The 23,104-nt window shown below is 41.9% G+C and overlaps 1 protein-coding gene across 5 annotated transcripts in view; it reads right to left on the bottom strand.

Moving 5' to 3' along the window:
* Positions 1–23,104, bottom strand: part of myrf (myelin regulatory factor) — a 236,360-nt gene that overhangs the window by 117,376 nt on the left and 95,880 nt on the right. For all 5 annotated transcript variants that reach the window (XM_080191600.1, XM_080191599.1, XM_080191602.1 and 2 more), the window contains one exon: positions 6,447–6,534. In XM_080191600.1, coding sequence (XP_080047726.1) covers positions 6,447–6,534 — 88 coding nt within the window. The remainder of the gene's footprint in view (positions 1–6,446; positions 6,535–23,104) is intronic.

A 23,104-nucleotide genomic window follows, 5' to 3' on the forward strand; every position in this document is an offset into this window, starting at 1 on the left:
CACGGTGTCATTTCAGTTGGCATCTTGCCAAGTATTTGGGTGTCGGTGATCAATTGTCAAATTACCAATAACATTCAATGTTATCACTCCTTTCCCTCACAATAAGCGAATTAGCCAGTAAGTGGATTGTTTAGTGCAGACGTAAACTCAACAGACTAAACACTCCGATGTGATGAACAGCTAATTTAAGCCAGTGCTCTGAGCTGTTACAGATGGAAATAGTGTCCTTGGGCTAGGTAATGGCTCCTAGTGCTGCAAAATACTCACTTACATTCAGGTAAGTGTCCTGAATCACCCCGAGGCTCTTAATTCACAGGAGTGATACCAAACAAATGTTGACAATGAGCTTCAATAAGGAAATATTAGGACATTTAACCAAAAACCTAGTCTGAGATGGATTTTAAGGAGCATCTAAGAGGAATGGAGAGAGATAGAGAGGATGAGCTTGAGAATTCCAGAAGTTAGAGCCTCAGAAGCTGAAATGGTGGAGAGATGGAAATTGAGTTTTCAGAAGGGGCTGGATGAAAGAATGCAGAGATCAGGGTTATAATCAGAATTGATTATCATCCAACCTGCTGGACTCAGCATGAAACAGCTTCTGGAGAGGAGGAAAGAAGAAAGGAATGACTAGCAACTATTTCTCTCATTGATTCCTCATAGGCACAAGGAAGTATGAAGCTCAATAGGCCCATGAGTTTGCTTCTGTGATTCCCTTAAGAGAAGAACAAGAAGATTTGTTCATATCATGAATGGAACACACTGGTCAAAGGCATCCCTGTAAGTAAATTAGAAACGTGTTTATTGCCAGAAGCTTTAGCAGCAGGCTAACTATTTATGCATAACACTGAATGTTTTACCTAACAAAGAAAAATAGACTAAACTGAAGTGCTCCTGCCACCATTTTGAAATATTCCAAATAAGTGCTTTTGCTGTAACTGTCTTGATTGTTACATCTAGGAGGGAGTAGAGTATTTGTAAAATGGCCCAATTTCAACAAAACCATGCTTTTAAAATATATTTACTTTGAGTCAATCAGAACATTCCTATGGCAGTAAAGGAAAAATAATGTTTTGAGTGCTAGAATCTAAAATAAATGAATAATGATTTGCATTTATATAAGAGTTTTCACAACTCCCTGCTGAGATAATTTTTTGAAACTTAGCCAAGTATTCATAATGAAATAGGTCCTGGAAGAATATCAATAAATTCCTCTATTGGAAGTGCACACCCTGATGCTATTTTGTTCAAGCCTACATGCTGCCTCATTCAAAGCAGTCCAGCAGAGGATTTTTAAACTTCCACAGTCAGTTTCAGTCTTTTATTAATGTTTAAAGGGTGGGACATTTAAAATCTTCAGCTCACAATAGTTAAACAGAGCTTATCTACCCTTCAGGAGTATTTACATCTACTCAATTGATTCATGACATCCACACTATGGGTTAAGGCCATTGCAACAGTGAAAATGGGGTCTGAACTCAGCCCTAAGTTCAAATGGCTCTGCTATGCTCTGGGATCACGCCTGTGTGGTTCATGCCCTGCAACAAACTGAGATCTGGCAAAAATGGCAGCTGGATATCTGTGTCTGGCTCCTTCCACCATTCTTAAACATCCAGGGTGTTTTCCCAACTCAGCAATATCTGACCTCCAGTCATCAATAACACTCCCGTACTTCCCCTAATTGATTGTTCTTCACGTTAGGAACCCTAGGAAAACTAGATGATGAAAATCAGGAGAAATCTCTCAGCTGGTTTGAGTCATACCTGGCACAAAGGAATGTGATTGTGATTGTTGAAGGTCCATCATCTCAGTTCTAGGGCATGACTGCAGGAGTTCCTCAGGGTAGAACTCTAGGCCCAACCATCTTCAGCTGCTTCATCAATGACCTTGGTCAGAAGTGGGGATGTTCGCTGATGACTGCACAATGTTCAGCACCATTCATGACTCCTCAGAAACTGAAGCAGCCCATGTCCAAATGCAGTAAGACCTGGACAATATCCAGGCTTGCACTGACAAGTGGCAAGTAATATTTGCGCCACACAAGTGTCAGGCAATGACCATCTGTAACAAGAGAGAATCTAACTATTGCCCCCTGACATTCAATGGTTGAATCTCACACTGTCCCGGGGGTTACCATTGACCAGAAACTAAACTGGGCTAGCTATATGAATACTGCAACTACAAGCACATCATGACTACAAGAACAGGTCAGAGGCTAGGGATCCTGCAATGAGTAACTCACCTCCTAGCTCCCCAAAATCCTTCCATCATCTACCAGACACAAAGTCTGATGGAATACTCTCCACTAACCTGGATGAGCACAGCTTCAACACTTGCCATCATCTAGGAGAAAGCAACCCACTTGATTGGCAGCCCATTTGCTAACATTCACTCCCTCCACCAATGGCTCTCTGTGACAGCCATGTGTACCATCTACATGCTGCACTGCAGGAGCTCATTAAAGTTCCTTCGACACCACCTTCCAAACCCACAACCATTACCATCTAGGACAAGAGCAGCAGATACCTGGGAACACCACCCCCTGGTCATTTTCCTCCAAGCCACTCACCATCCTGACTTGGAAATGTATCATCATTCCTTCACTGTCACTGGATTAAAATCCTAGAATTCTCTCCTAACAGCACTGCGGGTGGACCTACACCATATGGTGCAGCGGTTCAGGAAGACAGATCACCACCACCTTTTCAAGAGGAATTAGGGATGGGCACCAAATGATGCCCTAGCTAGTGACACCCACACCCCTTGGTTTCATCTTTCAAAATGTTTAAGATAGCAATGTAATTGTTGAAAGGCAGTTTGACCGTGAACAACTTCACAGACAAAACTGGTCCGATTCCCCACTAACATCCACCAGTTTTCCAGCAGGAGTCACTGAGTAGCCAACAGTAGTAGAAAAGCAGGCTACTTTTTAACTTTCCTTACCTCTAGCCCAAGGGTGCTGGGCTTGATTGTAGCATCCTTATTATCATCTTCACTTGATCAGCGAAATCAGCTTGAACTAAATATCAAACATAGTAGCCTCTACAGGTCAGTGACCCACAGCATTTACCACTGTGCTCTCAGAGGCCAACAGGGAACTGTGTGCATAATGCAGTGAATGCCGATTAAGAATTAGTTTCAGTGCTGATAAATGCCTATCTTAATGTGCTGTCAAACCTTTACTCACATCTCCATAAAACAGCAGAAATTGGACATTACCATTACTCTCTCATAAAAACAGAAGCTTTTAAACATTATTTAATGACAACTGTATGTGTTCCAATTTGGGTTTATAGATTTACTTTTGATTTTTGAGCAGATTACAATATATTCTCTCAAAGTCTTCTCATTGTCTCAATCTTTTTAGCAATTTGAATGGTTTTGTGACAGATATCAGTAGGTTAGACGTTAAATGTGTCAGATTAGTGCCAACCTGTAAAACCCACCAACTGACCATTTCCAGATAGGAAAATAAATTGTTTTTAAAAGTTGCATTTTGGTACCTTATTTTGCTAAGATTCTTTGGGAACAAACTAAATAAAATAAATGTAACTGCTTCTCGCAGAAACCTTCAGCTCATCTTGAAAGTTTGATGCCATGAGTTTGTGTTCAGCCAACAGTGAGAGAACACATTTGAATGATTGGCTTTGACAGCATTCATTATGTTTAGTTCAACTGACTGTTTCTGGGAGCCTCCAGTTCTTAACTGATCTTAATGCTTGATATTGGCAACCTTTAATCTCAGCGTAAATGGTGACTTTACTTGTGAATCATTTAAAATGCAGGCATAAGATGGGTGATTTACCAACCATGCACATTTTGGTGGAGTACTTCACCTGCTGGGAGTATTGATTAGAAATTCAGGAACAGATATGCCAATATTTTCAATCTGCACTCCCAGCAAGCAGGCTTTCTGTCAAAATATTGCAGATGCTGGAGTCTGAAACAAAAACAGAAAACGCTGGAGAAACACAGCAGGTCTGACAGTGGAGAGGGAATACAGCCAACGTTTCAAGTCTGGCTGACCTTTTACCCTAGGTTGATTGGCCATGTTACATTGACCCCAGTGTCAGGTGGATTAGCAGGGTAAATACGTGGGGTTGTGGGGATAGGACCTGGATGGGATTGTAGTCAGTGCAGACTTGATGGGCCAAATGGCCTCCTTCTGCACTATGGGATTCTATGAAACATTGGCTCGAGGCTTTCTGTCAAGATTGCCTCATCTGAGAATTCTCCACATGGTTTGAAATGCTGTTGGTTGGGTGTAAGCCAAGGTCAATACAGGTTTCCCAAACACTGAATCTGATTTTCAAACAGATGCAAAATGGGTTTGTACAAAATTAATTTTTTGAACCTCGCATGTGAACATACAAATATCTAACTTATTTTGTAAATGCTCAATATTTAAAATATAGGCTTTAAATTATATATTTGTAAGTGCTCATGTTGCAGTTGCTAATTTCTCTTTTATCTTGTGGGGTATATGAGGAACAGATAAGTAACTCTGGTGATAGCCTGGAGGAGCAGTGGGTGCCAGTTGGTGTGTGTCCAGTCAATAGCAACCCTGAGTATCACATTCTGAATGTGAACAGTGAGTTGCCATGAAAACTGTTATGTGAAGAGATATCACCAGGACAGAGAACCACTTCAATAAGCTTTCCTTCTCCTACGAAACAATCCGTATCAAGTACGTGCTATATAGCTGTAGCGACTATCGTCTGGGCCTAAATGTTTGTCCCTGAGGCGAGAGCGCAGAGCAGTGACAATTCACGGCTCCGCAAACACGACCCAGGAAAAGGTGCCCTGGATGATTGGACTTTCGTTCCAGAAGAGTGGAATGAAATGGAAGCTGGGACTTTTGCTCTAGAAACAGTTGGGAGATATGAGCAATTGGGCAGTTAGATGGGGAGGTGGGTTGGGTGAAAAAGTCCAACAGTGCAAAAAAAAGGAACAAAACTAAAAATAGCCCTTTCCCTCATACTCCCTCACACATTACATGTTACATCCATGCCATTTTATATACACAGCCAGGGCCCTTTATTGTCCCTGTGCAACTCCATGGTCCTCCACCCACTTCTCTCAGTCCTTCATACTCTCCATACGAACAAATGCCCCTCCATTCACATCCCATGGTTTGTTACCATCTTAGTGCCAAATCATGCCAACCAATTCACCTGGTAACCACCATGAGCAGACCCATGCTAAAGTTAAAGAAAGTTCTTAAGCGATGGATTCACTTAATTTAAAAATGCTCTCATTGATTCAAAAAAATCAATAGATATAAATTTCTTTAATTCCTTATAAGAACAAGCATTTGTATCCATCAGCCACTTCAAACACTTTATAATACTTGAAGATGTTAATCAAACTGCAAACTGATATTGTGTTAATGACAGGTTATGAAATCAGTCATGTGGGATTAATCTTGTAATGGTATTCCTCAGGCTTCTGTCAACAGAGTGAAATAGCAAGCACTGAATTATTTCAACATCACAGGCAGTTATTTTAGACATTTAAAAGGCAGGAGATTTAAATGTTTTGACAACTGCTTTTGACAACTCCCTTGGCAGTTCCCATTAACTTTGACAGATCTGACGAGCTTATCCATCTTCTAAGCACATTCATGTCCACATTTAACAATTCTAAAGGATACCTCCCCTCTCCTAAAAAACCTTGACCTCTCCCAAAGACTGAACTCTACCACCTGACCCACCGCAGGCTCAGCATGGGTGAGGGTCCGACAACAGAAATCTCTGTTGACCTCGGGTGGGAATTTCTAGAATCACCCAAGCGAGGCTGTAAAATCCTGCCCAAAGTGTCCCCAAACCATATCCATAAGGATACTTACCTCTCCAAAATGATACTGTTTCTCCAAGGGCTCCAATAAGTTTAGACCTCTCCTATGAGGTCTAATGTACACATGTTGTATTTCATACTCCTCCTTAAATCAGATTAGACTGCAGGCAGCTGCTATTTAATATGTACAGCTGCCTCCAGGAACCACTGATGTGCAACATTTGATACCCCACCCTCCAACCCCCTCCACACCCACCCCACAGAAGTGGCAGGACTCCTGGATTCAGTCCTCAGAAGCAAATCTCAGAAAGACAGACAGCCACTCTGTACATATGAAAAGTGTCTCTTTACACTTCACAGATCAATTTCAGATGCTCCAAGAGGATTTTTTCCTAATGCTTCTGTTTTGTGAACTGAATTAACTATTAGAAAAATAATTGGAATGATGTTTGTTGAAGCTGCTCATCGATTTATAGTAATTTTAATACCAGGTTGCGCAAAACTTTTAAGTCCGGGTCTTTAGATTCAATGGGGATCAGGCCATGGTCAATGCAATGTTAAAAACACCATATCCCCTAATGACTTAGTATATAAGCATAATGTCAGGAGTGGTACCGATCCATTTATGTCATAAGGTCACTGGATGGACTTACATATCTGTGGAGTCTTCCTTACTGATGTATTCCTCCAGAATACTTGTATCAATGTTGGATGTATCGAGAGCCCCATTGATTTCATGTCCTTCAAACAGAAAGAAATATTAATGTTAACCAGAAGCAATAATGAGATCCCACTACTGGGTAATCTTCATAATCCCATACTGTTGAACAGGAAATAACTGCAATGAAACAATAACCCATTGCCTCACAACAACTCCTGCACTTCCGGAAATATGTTGCCATGCTTCTCTATCTTCTCAATCCCTCCCCACCGCGCTCGGCCAGTAAAACTTGCCCTTTGCCCAATTTTACATTGTAAGGTTTCTCATCACCAACAGGGTGTAGGGACTTTGTCAGTAATCATTTTTTATCATGGATCTGTGACTAGTGAGCCCTGTAAACCTCAGCTGAATAACTGACAATTTCTGATGCTCTGGGAACATATAATCCAGTAGCATGTCTACCAATAAACTGACCCAGTGCGGCTCATGGGAAGGCTCAGGCACCTGTATCCTTCCTTGGCACATTCACAAAATGTGAAGAAGTGAGCACTTGGTTTGAAACACACATACACAATTGTTCACTGGTTCTAGATTTCTTTAATATCATTACAGCTTTCAACTAATCCTTGAAATGGCACGGTACTTTAAGATAGAAACAGTCAGTCCTCCAGTGATGCTTAAGACATAAATTGTTAAATGCTGGTTCCCTAACAACCTTTGCAGCAGTACCTTTTCCCTCCCAGACTTCTGTTCTTGGAGTCTGCCTTCGCCTACTTTGCAGATTGAAGTCCCTTCCTTCCCAGTTCATGGGGGCTCCCAATGCACTGATGCACATTTTCTCTCTCTCTCTCTGCTACAGTGGAAACATTTCCTCAATAAATGAACACATTCTCTCCCTATCCCCATGTACCCCTCCTCTGATCAGGCGCCCTTTCCCATACTTCACAATGGCAGCTGCCCTGCTCTGTTCACAAACACCCTTTGCCATCCCTAACAGTTCACAATATAATTCCTAGTCACTCCCGTTCTTGTGTCTAATAATATTTTTCAAAGCTCCATAAACATTTGTTGATGTGAGTGATGTAAAGACAGTTCACAGTATAAATGCAGTGTAAATGATACACATATGAAGTTACATTAGGGTTGCTGCATTCTGTTGCTCTCCTGGTTCAAGGGTCTGTGAATATTTCAATGCACCAACAGGAAGAACTCTGCAATTATCATCATGTCAAAATGCTTGTAATCATGGAGAAGCCTTGAGAAAACCTTGCTTCAGAGACACATCACAAATGAAAATAATTTAAACTCTAGATTCCTGTGAGGGTGAGTTCTGCATATGGATCTTCGTGGTGCCTCTGCACTTTCTGTGTACACCAGCAACTTGCATTTATATAACGTCTTTAATAGGTACTCCACATAATCAAACAAATATAGACAGCGAGCCACCGGATATACACGTCGAGGATTCTTTATTTGAAACCCTTGGGACCAAGTGCCTTTCGGTGTTCTGATTTTTTGGTTTATAGCTGCCATACACGGTAGACCTAGGCCTACTTACATTACAATAGCCAAAGCCTAGGCTAGCTACAGTCTGCAAATACCAGGTTCTTTCTCCATTTTCCAAATCACACATACATTACTTATCTGTTAACACTTATTACACTGGAATATAATATTACTTTATTAACAAGTGTAGCCATTCAAAACAACATTTTTGGATTTTGGATGAGTTGGTTTTTGAATGTACAAATAAAAGATATTAAACCTGCACTAGAACAAGTGATGCTGTGTTAAGGGATGGTTGGGTGAAGTACAGACAGTGCCCATGCAACAATACCAAGTTCACAAGATCATTGAATCATAAAATCTCTAGAAATACAGAAGGAGACTGTTCAGCCCATCGAGTCTGTGCCAACTACAATCCCACCCAGGTCCTATCTCCGTAACCCCATGTATTTACCCTGCTAATCCCCCTGACACTAAAGGGCAATTTAGCATGGCCAATCAACCTAATCTCACATCTTTGGACCATGGGACAAAACCGAAGCACATGGAGGAAACCTACAGAGAGAATGTGCAAACTCAACACAGACAGTGACCATAGGCGGAATTGAACCCGGATCCCTGGCACTGTGAAGCAGCAGTGCTAACCACTGTGCTGCCCCGTTGAAGCAGAGAAATTCAGAGGGAATTTTTTTCCTTTCCTCTTTTCTCCTTTTTCCATGAGGATGCTGATCCTTTGCCAGGGTTTGCATCCTTAAGCTCTGGACTACCTCTCTGTATTTTGACAGTGGTCAATATTCAGCATTGAGTGAAAGCAATGACCCAGATACTTGATGGGTAAGCTCAAGGAATCATTAGAGAAAGTTGAAAGAATTTAAAAATGGAATATACAACAAGTGATTCTTTCTAAAGATTTGTTATGTCTTCAAGTGAGGAGAAAACTATCTGGCCATAAAATTCCTGATTATTGATTATTTCACCTTATCATCACATATATTTGCAAATTTGCTATGGATAATCAGTTACTTAATCTCAGAAGTCAGGTGACAAAATGACACACACCCTAGTGATTTATGAAGGTCACCTACTAAAATTATATCACCTTCTTTTCTATCTGCGTGTAGTATAGTTGAACAAAATAAAAAAGAGTGCCAATAAAGGTTAAAATTGGATTCTTGTACAGGTGATACGTTGGATGCTGGAGTGCTACTAATTAGCCTCAGTTTGAGACATGGTTTGCTCAGTTTCTAATATAAAACACTTTGAGCAAACAGAGATGCCCAATCTTTAACTAGCACAGAAAGATTTGGGCTAAAGAATCATAGAAACATAGAAGATAAGAGCAAGAGAAGGTCATTTGACCTTTCAAACCTGCTCTGCCATTCATCACAATCATGGTTATTGTCAAACTCAAAAGCCTAATCCTGCTTGTTCCCCATAACCTTTAATCCCATTTGCCCCAAGTGCTATATCTAGCCGCCTCTTGAATACATTCAATGTTTTGGCATCAACTACTTCCTGTGGTAATGAATTCTACAGGCTCACCACTCCTTGGGTGAAGAAATGTCTCCTCATCTCCATCCTAAATGGTCTACCCTAAATCCTCAGACTGTGACTCCTGGTTCTGGACACCCCCCACCATCGGGAACATCCTTCCTGCATCTACCCTGACCGGTCCTGTTAGAATTTTTTAGAATCTCTATGAGATTCCCCCTCATTCCATTCTAGGAAGTCTCTGCCACATTTAATCTGCTGGCTAACAATAGGAATCTTGACAATAACTAGGGTAAATGGCCAGTACCCTCCTTCTTTAGTCAGGATGAAGAATGGGGAATCTCATTGTGATACTCTTGTACAAAATGGGATAATTGTGCAAATAAGTGTCCTGTCATCACCACGGAATATCACTGTCACACGACTCAAAGTAATAAAATAATGTGGATCTTATTAGAATAATAATTACTTCCTTCAAGATTGGGGTCAACTATCTTTACCCACTTGCTTTTAAATCAAAGTTAATTGCTTTAACTAGTGGATCTCCCATGGCTCTGTCAGATGATGCGCTTCTTTCCAACAAAAGGGTGTTACGTAATGCACAATTCTGCTACTGATGTGTTTGCCCAAACCTAGCCCTTTAATTGTTATAAATCCTGAGGTCAATTAGTGGTTAATTGCAGTTGAGGGGTGAAGATTACAGAGAGAGTGGTGTTTGTAGAGTTCCCGTTTCGGATGAGATGAAATCAGCATAAATTTGGCCTATGATTTTTGTTCTCTAGATATTAAAGTGTGAAGGGGATAAGTGCACGACTTTTATAAATACAAGTTTCCCATGGTGTTACTCATGGTGAGTCAGAGGATATGCTTTTTTATCCATGTAATACCCAAAATAGAATTGGGGCCAATGATTTGAAGTGATTGAAAAGCCATGTGGATTTTTAAGTGCAATGGATTTTAGTGACATACTGATGGGTTTGAATTTGAATTCCTGGTTAGAAAAATTTGATTTTGGTCTCAGGAGACTGGAATGTTAACATTATCCCCTTCACCGATGTTATACATATATCACATATACTTGATGCCTACAAATCTGCTGTTGTCATGATTTGAATCATGGGAGCAAAAGTAGACCATTGGGCCCACCGAGTTTGCTCTGCCATTCAATGAGATTGTGGCTGATTTACTTGGATAATCCTCATCTCCACTTTCTCGTCTTATCCCCATAACCCTTGATTCCCCGGCAAAACGTTTTTAAAAATCAGAATTCATAAAAGTAGATGCAAGTTGGTCACTGATTTGTATTTTATACCCTTAAATAGCAACCATAAAGTTTTGCTTCAAAGCTCGGCCTGTCTCGAAAGGCTATTATTACCGCACAACACACAGCTTTCATTCTCAGCAAATGCTGTTTGCAGAATTTCCCAGTATGTAATCTGTGGGTGGGATTTTACCAGTTTGCCATGTCAGTCAATTGGCGTGGCGAGCTGCTAAGATAGGGCAAGAAGCAAAAAAAATCAGGTTCGTGCCCAATTTCTCACCTCTCGCAATCTTGCCTGCCACATTCTGCTGGTGAAGTCAGACACATGCCTGGGATGGGCACGAGGCTGATTGAAAGATTAATGCTCAGCATGTCATTTATAAGCCAAGGACACAATAGTCCGTGCTCACTTTCCTTAGTCCCTTCGTGCGTCAAGACCCTCACCAGTGAGGATCATAGATGGTCCTCACAAACAGGGACCAGATGTGATGGCCTTGTTAGTGGGACTAGAAGACATTAAAGTCCCCCAGGTGGCCAGAAGCTGGGCCCATGGGGCAATGCTAGCCTGGCACCCTGGCACTGCCCACCAGGCACTGGGCAATGCCAAGGGGGGGAAGGTCCTGAGGGTGGGCCTAATGGGGGCAGAATCTGAGGGGTCCTGAGGGTGGGCCTAATGGGGCAAGGCCTGAAGCACAGGGTCATAGCGGGGAGGCGAGAGAGCTCCGTGGAACGGGAGGTTCGGTTAACTAACGAGGGTGGGGACAAGGGGGAGGCAATCGGCTGGGGCTGCGAACAGGGGGGCTTGTGGTGGGGGGTGGGGGTGGTGGAGAACGAGCAGGGCAATGTTTGGAAAACCCCCAGTCTTCTCACTCATATTACACTTAAAACTTCTTTGAGAAAGTTCTGCCCATCTCTATTAGAGTTAAAGGATTAAAGAATATCTTTCTTCATCCTATGGGGATTTGAAAGTTTATTGCTTATTCTAAAATACTTTCTGAAATAGAAGATTGAGTCATCAAATTTTATTTCAGGTGACTGGTGACTTCTTGTTTCTTGTTGTGAACTGCTCAAAAGCAAGATTTGTGAGAAACAATACTTAAAAAATAGAAACATCTGTTAGCTTTTTTCGCAATTCGAAAAGATTGCTAAGAGAGTGAATTCATATTTATTGTTGAAAATTTGGCTAAAATTTCTCTTCTAAAACCATTTTGGAACTTTAAATCTATATTTGGACAAGTGAGTATATTACATGCCTTTTCCTTGTTTAAAAGAAATGTGTATATGCTGCATACTTTGTAAAGTAGTAAATTTACTGCTACAGGGTGTATCACATTCCTGATATTGAAAACTATGCATCTCTCCAAGCCCATATTTTTGTGCACTAATTTGAAGATGCAGGAATTTAATTCTACATGCCTTAGGTAAATAGATGTGAACAAGAACTGGCTGATGAGGAATTTCAAAGCTGTTGCAGACAGGCTGAGTTAAGAAACATTTGGGAGGAATAGGGTAGGACATTGGGATCTGATGGTTCAACAGTAGCAAAGGGCAGTTTGCATCCCATTCTCTCGAACCTCCACCCACTATCTCTATACATGCACACTATTATTATTTAGTTGTGAATCGTGTTTCTCATTTGCTGCAAGTTTAATTACAAAGGTACAATTTAATCTGGTGCATTTGTCTTGTATTGGAATGCATGACATGCTAACACATTAAAAATAGGATCCAGCTACTTGCCATTAGGAAGCATGATCCTTCTGCAATAAGCTACCAACTCTATTGTTACCTTTTAGCCTGCCATGGGAAAGCTGACATTTCATGTTCCACACAATTAATGGCATTCACCCACCTCCCTTTCCAATCCAAGCAGAAAAATCATGCCCAACTCTTAATATCAGGACCAACAGAGAGAATGTAATCTAAGTGAGGATATAAGTTTAGGTTTATTTATTTATTGTCACAAGTATGCACATATTAATACTGCAATGAAATTACTGTGAAAATCCCCTAGTCACCACACTCCCACACCTGTTTAGGTCACTGAGGGAGAATTTAGCGTGGCCAATGCACCTAACCAGCACATCTTCAGACTGTGGGAGAAAACCAGAGCACCCGGAGAAAACCCACAGAGATAGAGGGAGAACATGCAGACTCCACACATCCGGTTACCCAAGCCGGGAATCGAACCCAGGTCCCTGTGCTGTGAGGCAGCAATGCTAACCATTGTGCCTCTGTGCCACCACCAAAAATTTTGACTTAATTCGAACATGCAACCTTCTGATCTGGAGTCAGATGCGCGACCATTACTGCTAATTAGATTCAGTGAAGCTGGCTCCTAAAGGGAAAGGAAATTGTAAAAAAAAGGACGGAAAAATATATAATTGTACTGTGAGACATTTTTTCTTCATCTGCAGGCACAGTGCTTAAGTGGTGATACAGTGAGCCTAATCTATGGGCACTGATAGAAGCCACAGCATCTGGCAGACTGTCTGAAGTGCAGCCAGGATTTCCTTGGAGTTCTCAGCACTGTTAGTAAACACTACGGTGCAGAGTTACAGAGACTTGGCTTTAACAGCAAGAGCGGAATTCTCCTCCCCACTAATTCCCCCACAAAAACTGAGCTCAGTTTCAATTGTGAATTGTTATACTTGTCGAGCTGTTTCCTTAACTAAGCCAATTTGCTTCTCTTTGCCTGGACACCAGACTGCACACTAGAGATTGCACTTTGCCTCGAATGGATTGACAACATTTGTCAACTGTTTCCTTCCCCACCGGGAGCAGAGCATTCTCCAGCAGAGAGGAACGTCATCCCATTTCCAAAAAGCTCACTTTATAAATGCACAGCCAGGCCTGGAACTTGGCCGCACACACCAAGATCCCAGCATTCCAGGTATGAGGTAGCTGAACTCCAGAGCTGGCGGTCATGTTATTACAACCAGGACTTTGTGTTGGGAACCTGCTCCTGACTGGTCATTTCTCCTAGGTCAGGTGAGGGCAGAATCAGGCTGAGTCATGTGGTCCACACATCAGCAAGAAGTCAGTCAGTCAGTCAGCACCAGTGATCTAACTCACACATTAAAAATGACCATTTGGATGGAGATGTGCTGCGTGTCACGCCCAGGGAATCACACCGACTGTGCGTGTGCCTTCAAAGAGGGGAGTTTTCGTTCTCTGAAACTGTCGTCTTTCTTTCTTATTTTCTGTGGCTTTCTTAGAGTTTCAAACAATCCCGGTGTTACACTGGGATTCTGAATGCAGATGTGCCATTGCCTGATTCATGATGCAATTGAACCATCTCACAGAAAACAGGAGCAGGAGGAGGCCATTCAGTCTTTTGAGCCTGTTCTGCCATTAGGAACTTGGAATTAGGAGCAGAAGTTGGCAAGTCCAGCCCTTCAAATCTGCCCCACCATTCAATCAGATCATGGCTGATCTCTCCCTGGTGTCAAATCCACCTCTCCACCTGTTCCCATATCCCCTTATTCATTTTTTAAATTAGAAATATATCTATCTCTTTCTTGAAACCACTCAACAATTCAGACTCCACAATGGGACAGCGGGTTCCACAAATTCACCTCCTTCTGTGAGAAGTAATTCCTCCTCATCTCAGTTTTAAATCTACCTCCTCTCAACCTATTCCTGTTGTTCCCTATTGCCCCACAGGGGAAGCGCTTGGTTTACATTTACTTTATCAATCCCTTTTAAAATTTTATATGCCTCAATCAGATTCCCTCTCATCCCTCTAAACTCCAGTGAGCACAAGCCCAAACTCTTTAACCTCTCCTCAGGTGTCAACCCATTCATTCCCAGAATCAATCTGGTGAGCCTCCTCTGAACTGCCTCCTCATTATGATCATGGCTGATCATCCATCTCAATAGCCTGATCTTCTATGTCACATTAAGAAATAATACTATCTCTCGATAAAGTGCGTGCCACAACCAAATAAAAAAAAAATCAATCCCTTTGCATTTCATTTGCCAAAACAAAATGAATCTTCCTTGACTCCCAATCTTGGGACAGTGAAAGTTGAGCTCTTGGAGCAGCTGTGTCTTCCTGTTCCAACATGTGGCAGTCAGTAAATGCTACCAGCATGGCAAAAATGGAAAGCTTCAACTCCAGGTGTGAGCTGCACAGAAAATGTCACCATACTGACAGCTGGGTAACGACATGAACCCTGACAATCAGCATTGAGATCCGCAGGGGCTCGGGATAACTGCTGCTGATTTGCTTTCTGTAATTATATTTGCGTTCTGTCTTCTCCCTTGGGCTGCACCCATGACAGCAGCTGGGCATTCTGCTGCTGGTTGTTATACATTTCTGTATTATAATCTGTTTTTAAGCCTCACTCTAACTCAAGATTTTTGAAAAATGAAGATCATTTCTTGGGTTTTAAAAGATTATATGGAATAGTTAAGCAATCCAAACTTTGTATACAAGCTCCACTTACAGTACTCATTAGTCAATTACAATGTTGTTCCCTCCCTCAAAATCAATGGTTTACACTGAACAGGATCACACTGTCCATGCAAGGAGATTTTTGTAATATGGGTTCTTTAGATGTTTCAATGGTCTTGAGTGTTCTCTTGAAATCTATGACCATGTGACTCCATACATCATCCGGCGATGGTGCTACTCCAGTCCCATATTAACCTTTGCTCTGCCAAGCTTAGCAACCAGGGGCTCACACTGAAATGCATAAGCACTGCAGTTCAGTTGGAACTTGGGAAGAAAGCAGCACTGACACAAACTGCCAGCAGAAAAGCAGGACCATGGAGTAAGGGGAAGAAAGCAAGTTTCAGAAGCTGAAGAACAGGTAGTTCCAGAAACAGTGAATGAAGGAGAAGACCCAGAAAGCCTGAAGTTAAAAGGGACAAAGAGAACATTGATATTATTTGGAAGGAGTCTATTTGTAGATTCAATTTCATGGAGCTCAAGATGGTGCCGCTTTTGGTCGCTCTCTGAAATCTAAACAATGGATTTCACAGAATGAACATTTACTGTAAGATGGGTGATGAAAGGAAAAGAAACGGCAAATGAATAAAGTGTGGAGAGTGTGACTAACATGATTTGTTCTGAGGAGATAAACATCTGGCCCCTGAAACTATGTGGCTCTTCTAGTAGCGTTCTGTTACAACTTACTCCTTCCCAGGATCTCAAGATGTGGAACTCCTCACCTCCTCCCATTTTCCCCTTTCACCTATGATTGTATAACCAGGTGCGATAGAGAAGGCATTGTGGGATGGAGGGTTCAGCCATGCTATTTATATATAATGGCAGTAGGACAGAGGATCTATCTAACTGAAATGGAAACAAAATTCATTTGAGACAAAATATAAATTAGACATGGGATCAAACAAACTACAAAAGATGTAATACAGAACAGTGAAGAGGAGACGGAGGAAGAAATATGTAAGCAAACATGTGAAATGAAAAATGCCAATCAAATAATAATCAGAAGAGATTTATCTGTCCCAAAATAAACTGGCAAGACGACATATTGAAAGGGGTACAAGTTTTTACAATATTTGCAGCACTTTGCAGCACCAAAACAGGTAGAAGTGTAGGGGAACATCTGAGCAATAGCCATCAACAACAAGAAGCCATTTTTGTTGTAAAGCTGTTTGCAACAGCCTGAAATCACAAAAGGTGTTACATAAATCCATCTTATTTATATGATGCCTTCAATGTGATAAAAGACACTTTACAAATATTATTAACATGACATTTAGCATAGATTTCCAAATGAAGGCCATGCTTGAAGAAGTAACAGAAAGAGTAGATAAGTATGATGTGATAGTTATAATATGAATGGACTTTCTAAAGACCTGCAATAAGGTATGTATTAGACTCATGAATAAGGGTGGAATATGTGGGACTGGATTTTCAAAGCAGGGTTACAGTCATCTGGATGAATCCTGAATCTTGACACCATACTGCCATTGTGTAGCTCATGCAATGCTATTTTGAAATGCTAAGGCCCTAATTGGACAAAAGGTGAGCTTGTTTTCACCTTGGTGTGGCACCAAGCACCTCCAGGAGGCAGAAGCTGCCTGCAGAGTACCAGCGGCAAAGGTAGGCAGCAACCATGAATCCAGCCTTGAACTATCTTGCCAAATAAAGCAAGCAGCTCCTTAGAGGACTGGCAGTGCTAGAGGGCCAGTTGTGTTAGGGCAAAGGAAAGTGGCCACGCAACCCAAATTATGCTAAAGCACTTGACCCAGTCAAGATGCTGCTTGACTATTGCTTTTCAATTATTAAAAACAAACTTTCAGATGTCTCCACGATGAACCACATAACTGTGCATTATATATGCATTAGGCCGTTCCAGATCGATGAAGCGTCCTTTGAAAACCTCATCCTCCCTCTCCCCAGCCTGTTATTAAGCTCCTCAGGGAACTTAACAGACAATTAATCAGAGGTGAGTGGGTTCTCCAATTTCCCCTCCTGTCCTCCATTTGAAAATCATGGTGCATTTTAAAGGCATGGGGATCCAGAGCTGAACCAGAGTTGGGAATGCAATTTCTATGTTGAAGTTCTCTTCACTATCCCAACCCTGCTGGCAATTAAAAATACAGCCCATGGAATCAGGGTTTAACTTCCAAAATGGATAGCAAGCTGGCTACATAATAGAAGAAAGAAGTTAAAAATAACAATTTGAATTGTCAAAAGATGATAAGTACAGGTGCACAAGGATCAGTGATGGAACCAATATTGTTCACACTGAATTTTGGATTGAGAAGTACAATTTTAAAATTACCAGATGACATCAAATGGAGGTGTACAGAAGAGATTGCAGAAAGACATTAAGAAACTTAGAAAATGAGCATAAATTTGACAAAGGATCTTCAATATACACAAAGCTATATATTAAAAAGAGTCTGCATACCATGTGGAAAATAAACGTATAACTAGGACAGAGCAGTAAGGGGACCTGTGAGTACAGATCTATAAATCAGTAAAAGTAAAGATGCAGGTATATAAAACATTGATGTTCATTTATAATGGAATTGAACTGAGAAAGAGATGCTTGTTAAAACTGAGTCAAATATTAGTTAGACCACACTTGTACTAAGAGCAGTTCTGCTCTCCATAATGATAAACAGGATATTGAGACAGTGGAGAATATGCAAAAGGAATAATTAAGAGGAGACTAGAACTAAGAAGTTATAGCTGTCAAAAACAACTCAACAGACTCAGGCTCTTTTCTAAAGAGAAGACTGATAAAGGTCATTAAAATTATGGGACAGTATGATAGGAGAGAAGTAGATATGATTTTGATTTAATTTATTATTGTCATATGTATTAGTATACAGTGAAAGTATTGTTTCTTGCACCATACAGACAAAGCAAAGCGTTCACGGAGAAGGAAAGGATAGTATGATGTTTCCACTTGTGGTGAGGCCAGACGTAGAGACCATAAATACAAGCGAATCATAGTAACTCCAGTATTGTTCAGGATATACCTTGTTACCAAGTGTATTTAATTTTTTCGGCCTTTTGGCTAAGATCAAGTGTATGATCAAGCCCAAGATGGGGTACAATGCCTCATCTTGTCAGCTTGGATCTTGTTTGTCTCCCTTGTGGAGGCCATCAATTGGATTTTCAATTTGGGTTTTGGAGCAAGCAAGGAATGGATTTGAGTTTGCGTGGTCCATTCTGAGCATTGGCTTTGTAACTTAAAGAATGGAATAACAATCTAATGAACGAAAGGAGCTTTGGTTGAAATAGTACATACATATTTAAGGCGAAGATTGGTAAATACTAGAGAGAAAGGAATAAAAGGATATGTTGAAGGAGTTACATAAAGAAGAATAGGAGGAGGTCTGTACACAGCATAAACATCAATATAGACCTGTTTCCAAAAGCTGTATCTGTGCTGTAAATATTAATGATCCACTAGCTTTTAAAACTAAACCCAGGTATTAACAGCTGCCATTTTATAATTTCTCTCACTTTGCTTTCCATAACCGCATTGGTGCCTTTGACCCAACACAAGTTGGTCTAGATGAGAATAGCCATCTGATCTTCCAGAGTTTATCTAAATTGACTCCAGTCTTCACATCATGCTACCCAATTGGTTTTATTACCAATTTCAGGGTTTATGCTCCAACTATCTGCCCATAAGAATATATCCTGACATTAGTTTTCCAGCCAGTCCTGCCAGCAGGATATTCCGATTCTGCATCTAGCCAATGACAGGAAGCCTCCCTGACTGGAAAAAACACCATGGGGGGGGCCGGAGGGACGGGGATCCTGTCATCAATTTTCCCACAGAGAAATCCCACAGAGATTCAGAAACTGCATCCTTGCTCACTGCATTGTCATTATTCAAATACATGACTCCCTCCCCCACTCAAATACACCAGATATACCACCCGCCCCGCTCAAATACACTGGATACATCACACACCTCCCCCAAGTCAGATACACCAGATATATCACCCTCATCCCACTCAAATACACCAGATATATCACCCCTCCCCCACGCAAATTTACCAGATACATCACCCCCCACTGAAATACATTAGATACATCAAACCCTCCCCCATTCAAATACACTAGATACATCACCCCCCTCCCACTTAAATACAGCAGATACATCACCCCCTTCCCCACCCAAATATACCAGATACATCACCTCCCCCACTCAAATACACCACATATATCAAATCCCTCTCCCACTCAAACACACCAGATAAATCACCCCCCCCCACTCAAATACACCAGATACATCAAACCCCTCCCCCATTCAGACTAGTTAAGCCAGTACATTTGATTGATAAATACTGTGGTGGCTTGGTGCCTTGTGCAGCAGGTGCTCATGGGTCACATGACAATCCTGGGGCCTACCAGAAGGAAGTGTGTGACCTGTTGCCTATTGGGTGTCTGGACCAAGTCCTTGTGGCAGGGACACTTCAGTATGAGCCCAGGAGGCAGTGAACATAGGCCTGTATCTGTACTGAGATTGCTTCTATCTAGTTTAATCATTGCTTCAATCAGTCACCATTATGATTTGAGGCTTCCTCATTGCTATAACACTGGTTATGAAAATAAATTGCTCTACAGTTCTAAGACATCCACATCTGGAAGGGGATGGGTGATTCCCGTGAAAAGAAAATCTGTGGTGGGGATTAAGAAGTTGTGTGCCAAAGTTAGTCAAGTAGCTTGCCACTGTTTGGGAAAATCAATCCATTTAATCTGATGACTGAAATTTGGGGCCAGTACATCAGAAGACTTTGATACTTTTTCACAGCTAATGAAATAACTTCCAAAGAAAAACAGCAAATTATTTTACTCAGTTTGAGGCCCTTAAACATATAACCTCTCAAGAAGCCTTAAATCTCCAGAGGCACTGGATAGGAAATCCCTTCACCAGCTCATCACTCTAATAAGTTGCCACTGCAATTCCTGACCCTTCATTACCATGCAGTGAAAAAAATTCCACTCAGCCTTTAGGGACCCAGGAGAAACAATTCCTGCTTTTGTCACTAGGCTTTGCCAAAAGGTCGAACGCTGAGTGTTTGGCCCATCCTTCAATGATACATTGTGGGATCGTTTCATATGTGGCATTAGCAGATTGAACATTGAATAGAAATTATTCTCAGAAACTAAAATTTCCCTGGATAAAGCAGTTGAATTGGCTTAAATGACTGAGCGCTAAACAAAGAGCTTTTGAACTGCAAGGTGTGCAGGGCGAGGTGAACAAAATTTAGTGTGGGAGTGCAGCCGCTCGGAATTCCAATAGTGAGGGTCCAATGGAACCCAAGAGAGGGAAGATAAATTGTCAGCCTCAAGGGTTTGATGAGTGTCTTCATTGTGGGGGAGACCATTCCCAAGACAGGCGCAAATGTAAGGGGTTGATTTGTTTTAGTTTTAATCGGAAGGGCCACATACACGTCAGAAGCAGAGTCAGACAGACAGCGCCTAGTATCCAGAAAAAGTAAACGAGGATTCCAGTGAACAAGATTGAAGAAGGTTCAGAATAGAAGTCCGAAGTTCAGTATCGTCAAGTTAAATAAGACAGTCCCCATGGAAATCTCCATTATGGTTAATGGGCGTCCCTTAACTATGGGAGGTCGATACGTGTGCTTCGGCCATGGGAATAGGTGAACAAACCTGTAAGTATTTGCAGGGAAGTCTGCAATCTATGTGGCTCAGCAATACCTTGACATCGTTGGCAATCTATTTGGGGGAGGCACTGAAGATATTGGGCACGATGTCAACACCGGTGACTAAGCAGCACCATTCTGCTCAGGCTACCGCTGTTATTAGTGAAAGGACAGAAACCTAGCCTAATCAGACAAGGCTGGCTGAAGCCAATCAAGTTGAATTGGCTGGAAATATTCAACATCACAAATGGGGTTTTCCAGGAATTCTTGTGTGCGCATCAAGAGGTCTTTCCAAGACAGCTGGGGTGCATACAAGGAATAAAGGCTAAAATTTACATGAACCCTGGGTCAACACCAAAATTCTTTAAAACCCAGCCTGTCCCCTATGCCCTACATCAAAATGTTGAAGTGAAGTTGCAGAGGTTAGAAGACATGATGTGGTTGTGCCGGCGTTGGACTGGGGTAAACACAGTAAAAAGTCTGACAACACCAGGTTTTAGTCCAACCGATTTATGATAGTTTACTATCAAATAAATCGGTTGGACTAAAACCTGGTGTTGTCAGACTTTTTACTGAGGTTAGAAGACCCAGGGATAATCAAATGGTACAATTCTCAGAGTGGGTTGCGCCAATGGTCCCGGTGCTAAAACCAGACTGCACAGTGAGCATTTGCAGTGATTGCGAGCTGACTGTAAACGGGGCTGCTCAAATAGATAACTATTCTATCCCTGCGATAGAAGACCTTTACGCTAAACTGGCAGGAGGCCTCAAGTTCACGAAAGTCATGTGTACCAACAGCTTGAATTGGACATTGTCAAATACAACAGACCCTTCCACCTGCAGCAAACTTACTGCCTTGGAAGTGGCCTAACCCCTCTTGGATGAGGCTCCACAGTGATTTCACTGGCCCTTTCATTGGGATGATGCTTTGGACTCTGGTGAACGCCTACTCAATTTGGCTTGATGTGCAAATCATGCATTCCATGAGCTCATCACCCACCGTAGGCAAGCTGTGACAAAGTTTCACAATTCACGCCATACCAGGAGTAATCATTTCTGACAATGGCACTGCTTTTGCAGCCAAAGACTTTCAGTAGAACAGTACCCAACACATGCCCCATACCACCATGCTTCCAATGGTTTGACAGAAAGGGCACTGCAAACTTTCAAAGCATCAATGATAAAACACTCAAATAGATCACTGCCCCTCCAATTAGCCAATTTCCTACTCTTCTATAATACCACCCCCTATGCTACTACAGGAGTTACCAAACTGTTGATGCACCAATGCCTGAGAACCCACCTTGACCTCATTTTCCCAAATTTGACAAGAAGGATGGAGACTAAGCAAATCTAGCAGAAGGACTGTCATGATTTCATTAGGGGAGACAGGTCATTGGACCTGAACAATTTGGTTTTTGTCCAGAACTTTGGCGGGGGTGGGGGGGGACAGCTTGGGAAATAAGGAACATCATTCAAAACACTAGCCCAGAATCTTATATAAATGAACTGTGGGTCCATGAAGTACAGAAGCACGTCAATCACTACCAGTCATCCGGGCTCTGTAATTGAGTCCAGTGTGTCAGCAGCTAAGTCTGTGCTAGCAGATCCTGATGTTCTCCAGGAAGAATCTCAACTATCAGTGGAAGCAGAAGAAGAGGGCACTTGGTCCTTGCTCAAGGTCGGGATCTCTTGACCCAAACTACCACTATGGTGGGCCCTGTTACCCCCAGCTTGGAGGAGTTGGTTGCAGAGTTTTGCCACTCCGCAAGAGTCTGGAAGTCTCCAGGGTCATTGACTTTGAGAACTTTATCAAATGGCCCTGCTTTGCAAATTGTATTTTGACGTTATATATCAGTATATAAAAGTTTTTACTTGTATTATTGTAAAGGAACTTAAGGAGAGCGGAATGTAATGGCGTGGCCCCTTAACGGGTGGATGTTAGTGGGTCACATGTCCCTCCTGGGTCTATCAGGGGAGAACAAGGGAGAATGCTTATCAAGAGTCTGGGCACAGGTCCTGGCAAGAGGGAACCTTCAGTGTGAACCTGGGAGTTGGTGAGACTAGACCTGTACCTGTATTGAGCTTATCTGTATATAGTTTCATCTTCAATAAATCACTTTTGTGATTCACGGCTTTCTTGTCATGTTACCCCATACGATAATATTGCCCTTCCTCATTCAACCACACTTGCTAGAACTTCCTCTCTCCTTCCAGCTGAGATTCTCTCCCCCCCACCCCTCCACCCCTCCCCCCCCACCCCCCAACCCTAGCCACGT

Source organism: Carcharhinus amblyrhynchos, chromosome 6 (genome assembly GCF_965287045.1).
Source record: "Carcharhinus amblyrhynchos chromosome 6, sCarAmb.v2.hapA, whole genome shotgun sequence".
Classification (NCBI taxonomy): Eukaryota; Metazoa; Chordata; class Chondrichthyes; order Carcharhiniformes; family Carcharhinidae; genus Carcharhinus; species Carcharhinus amblyrhynchos.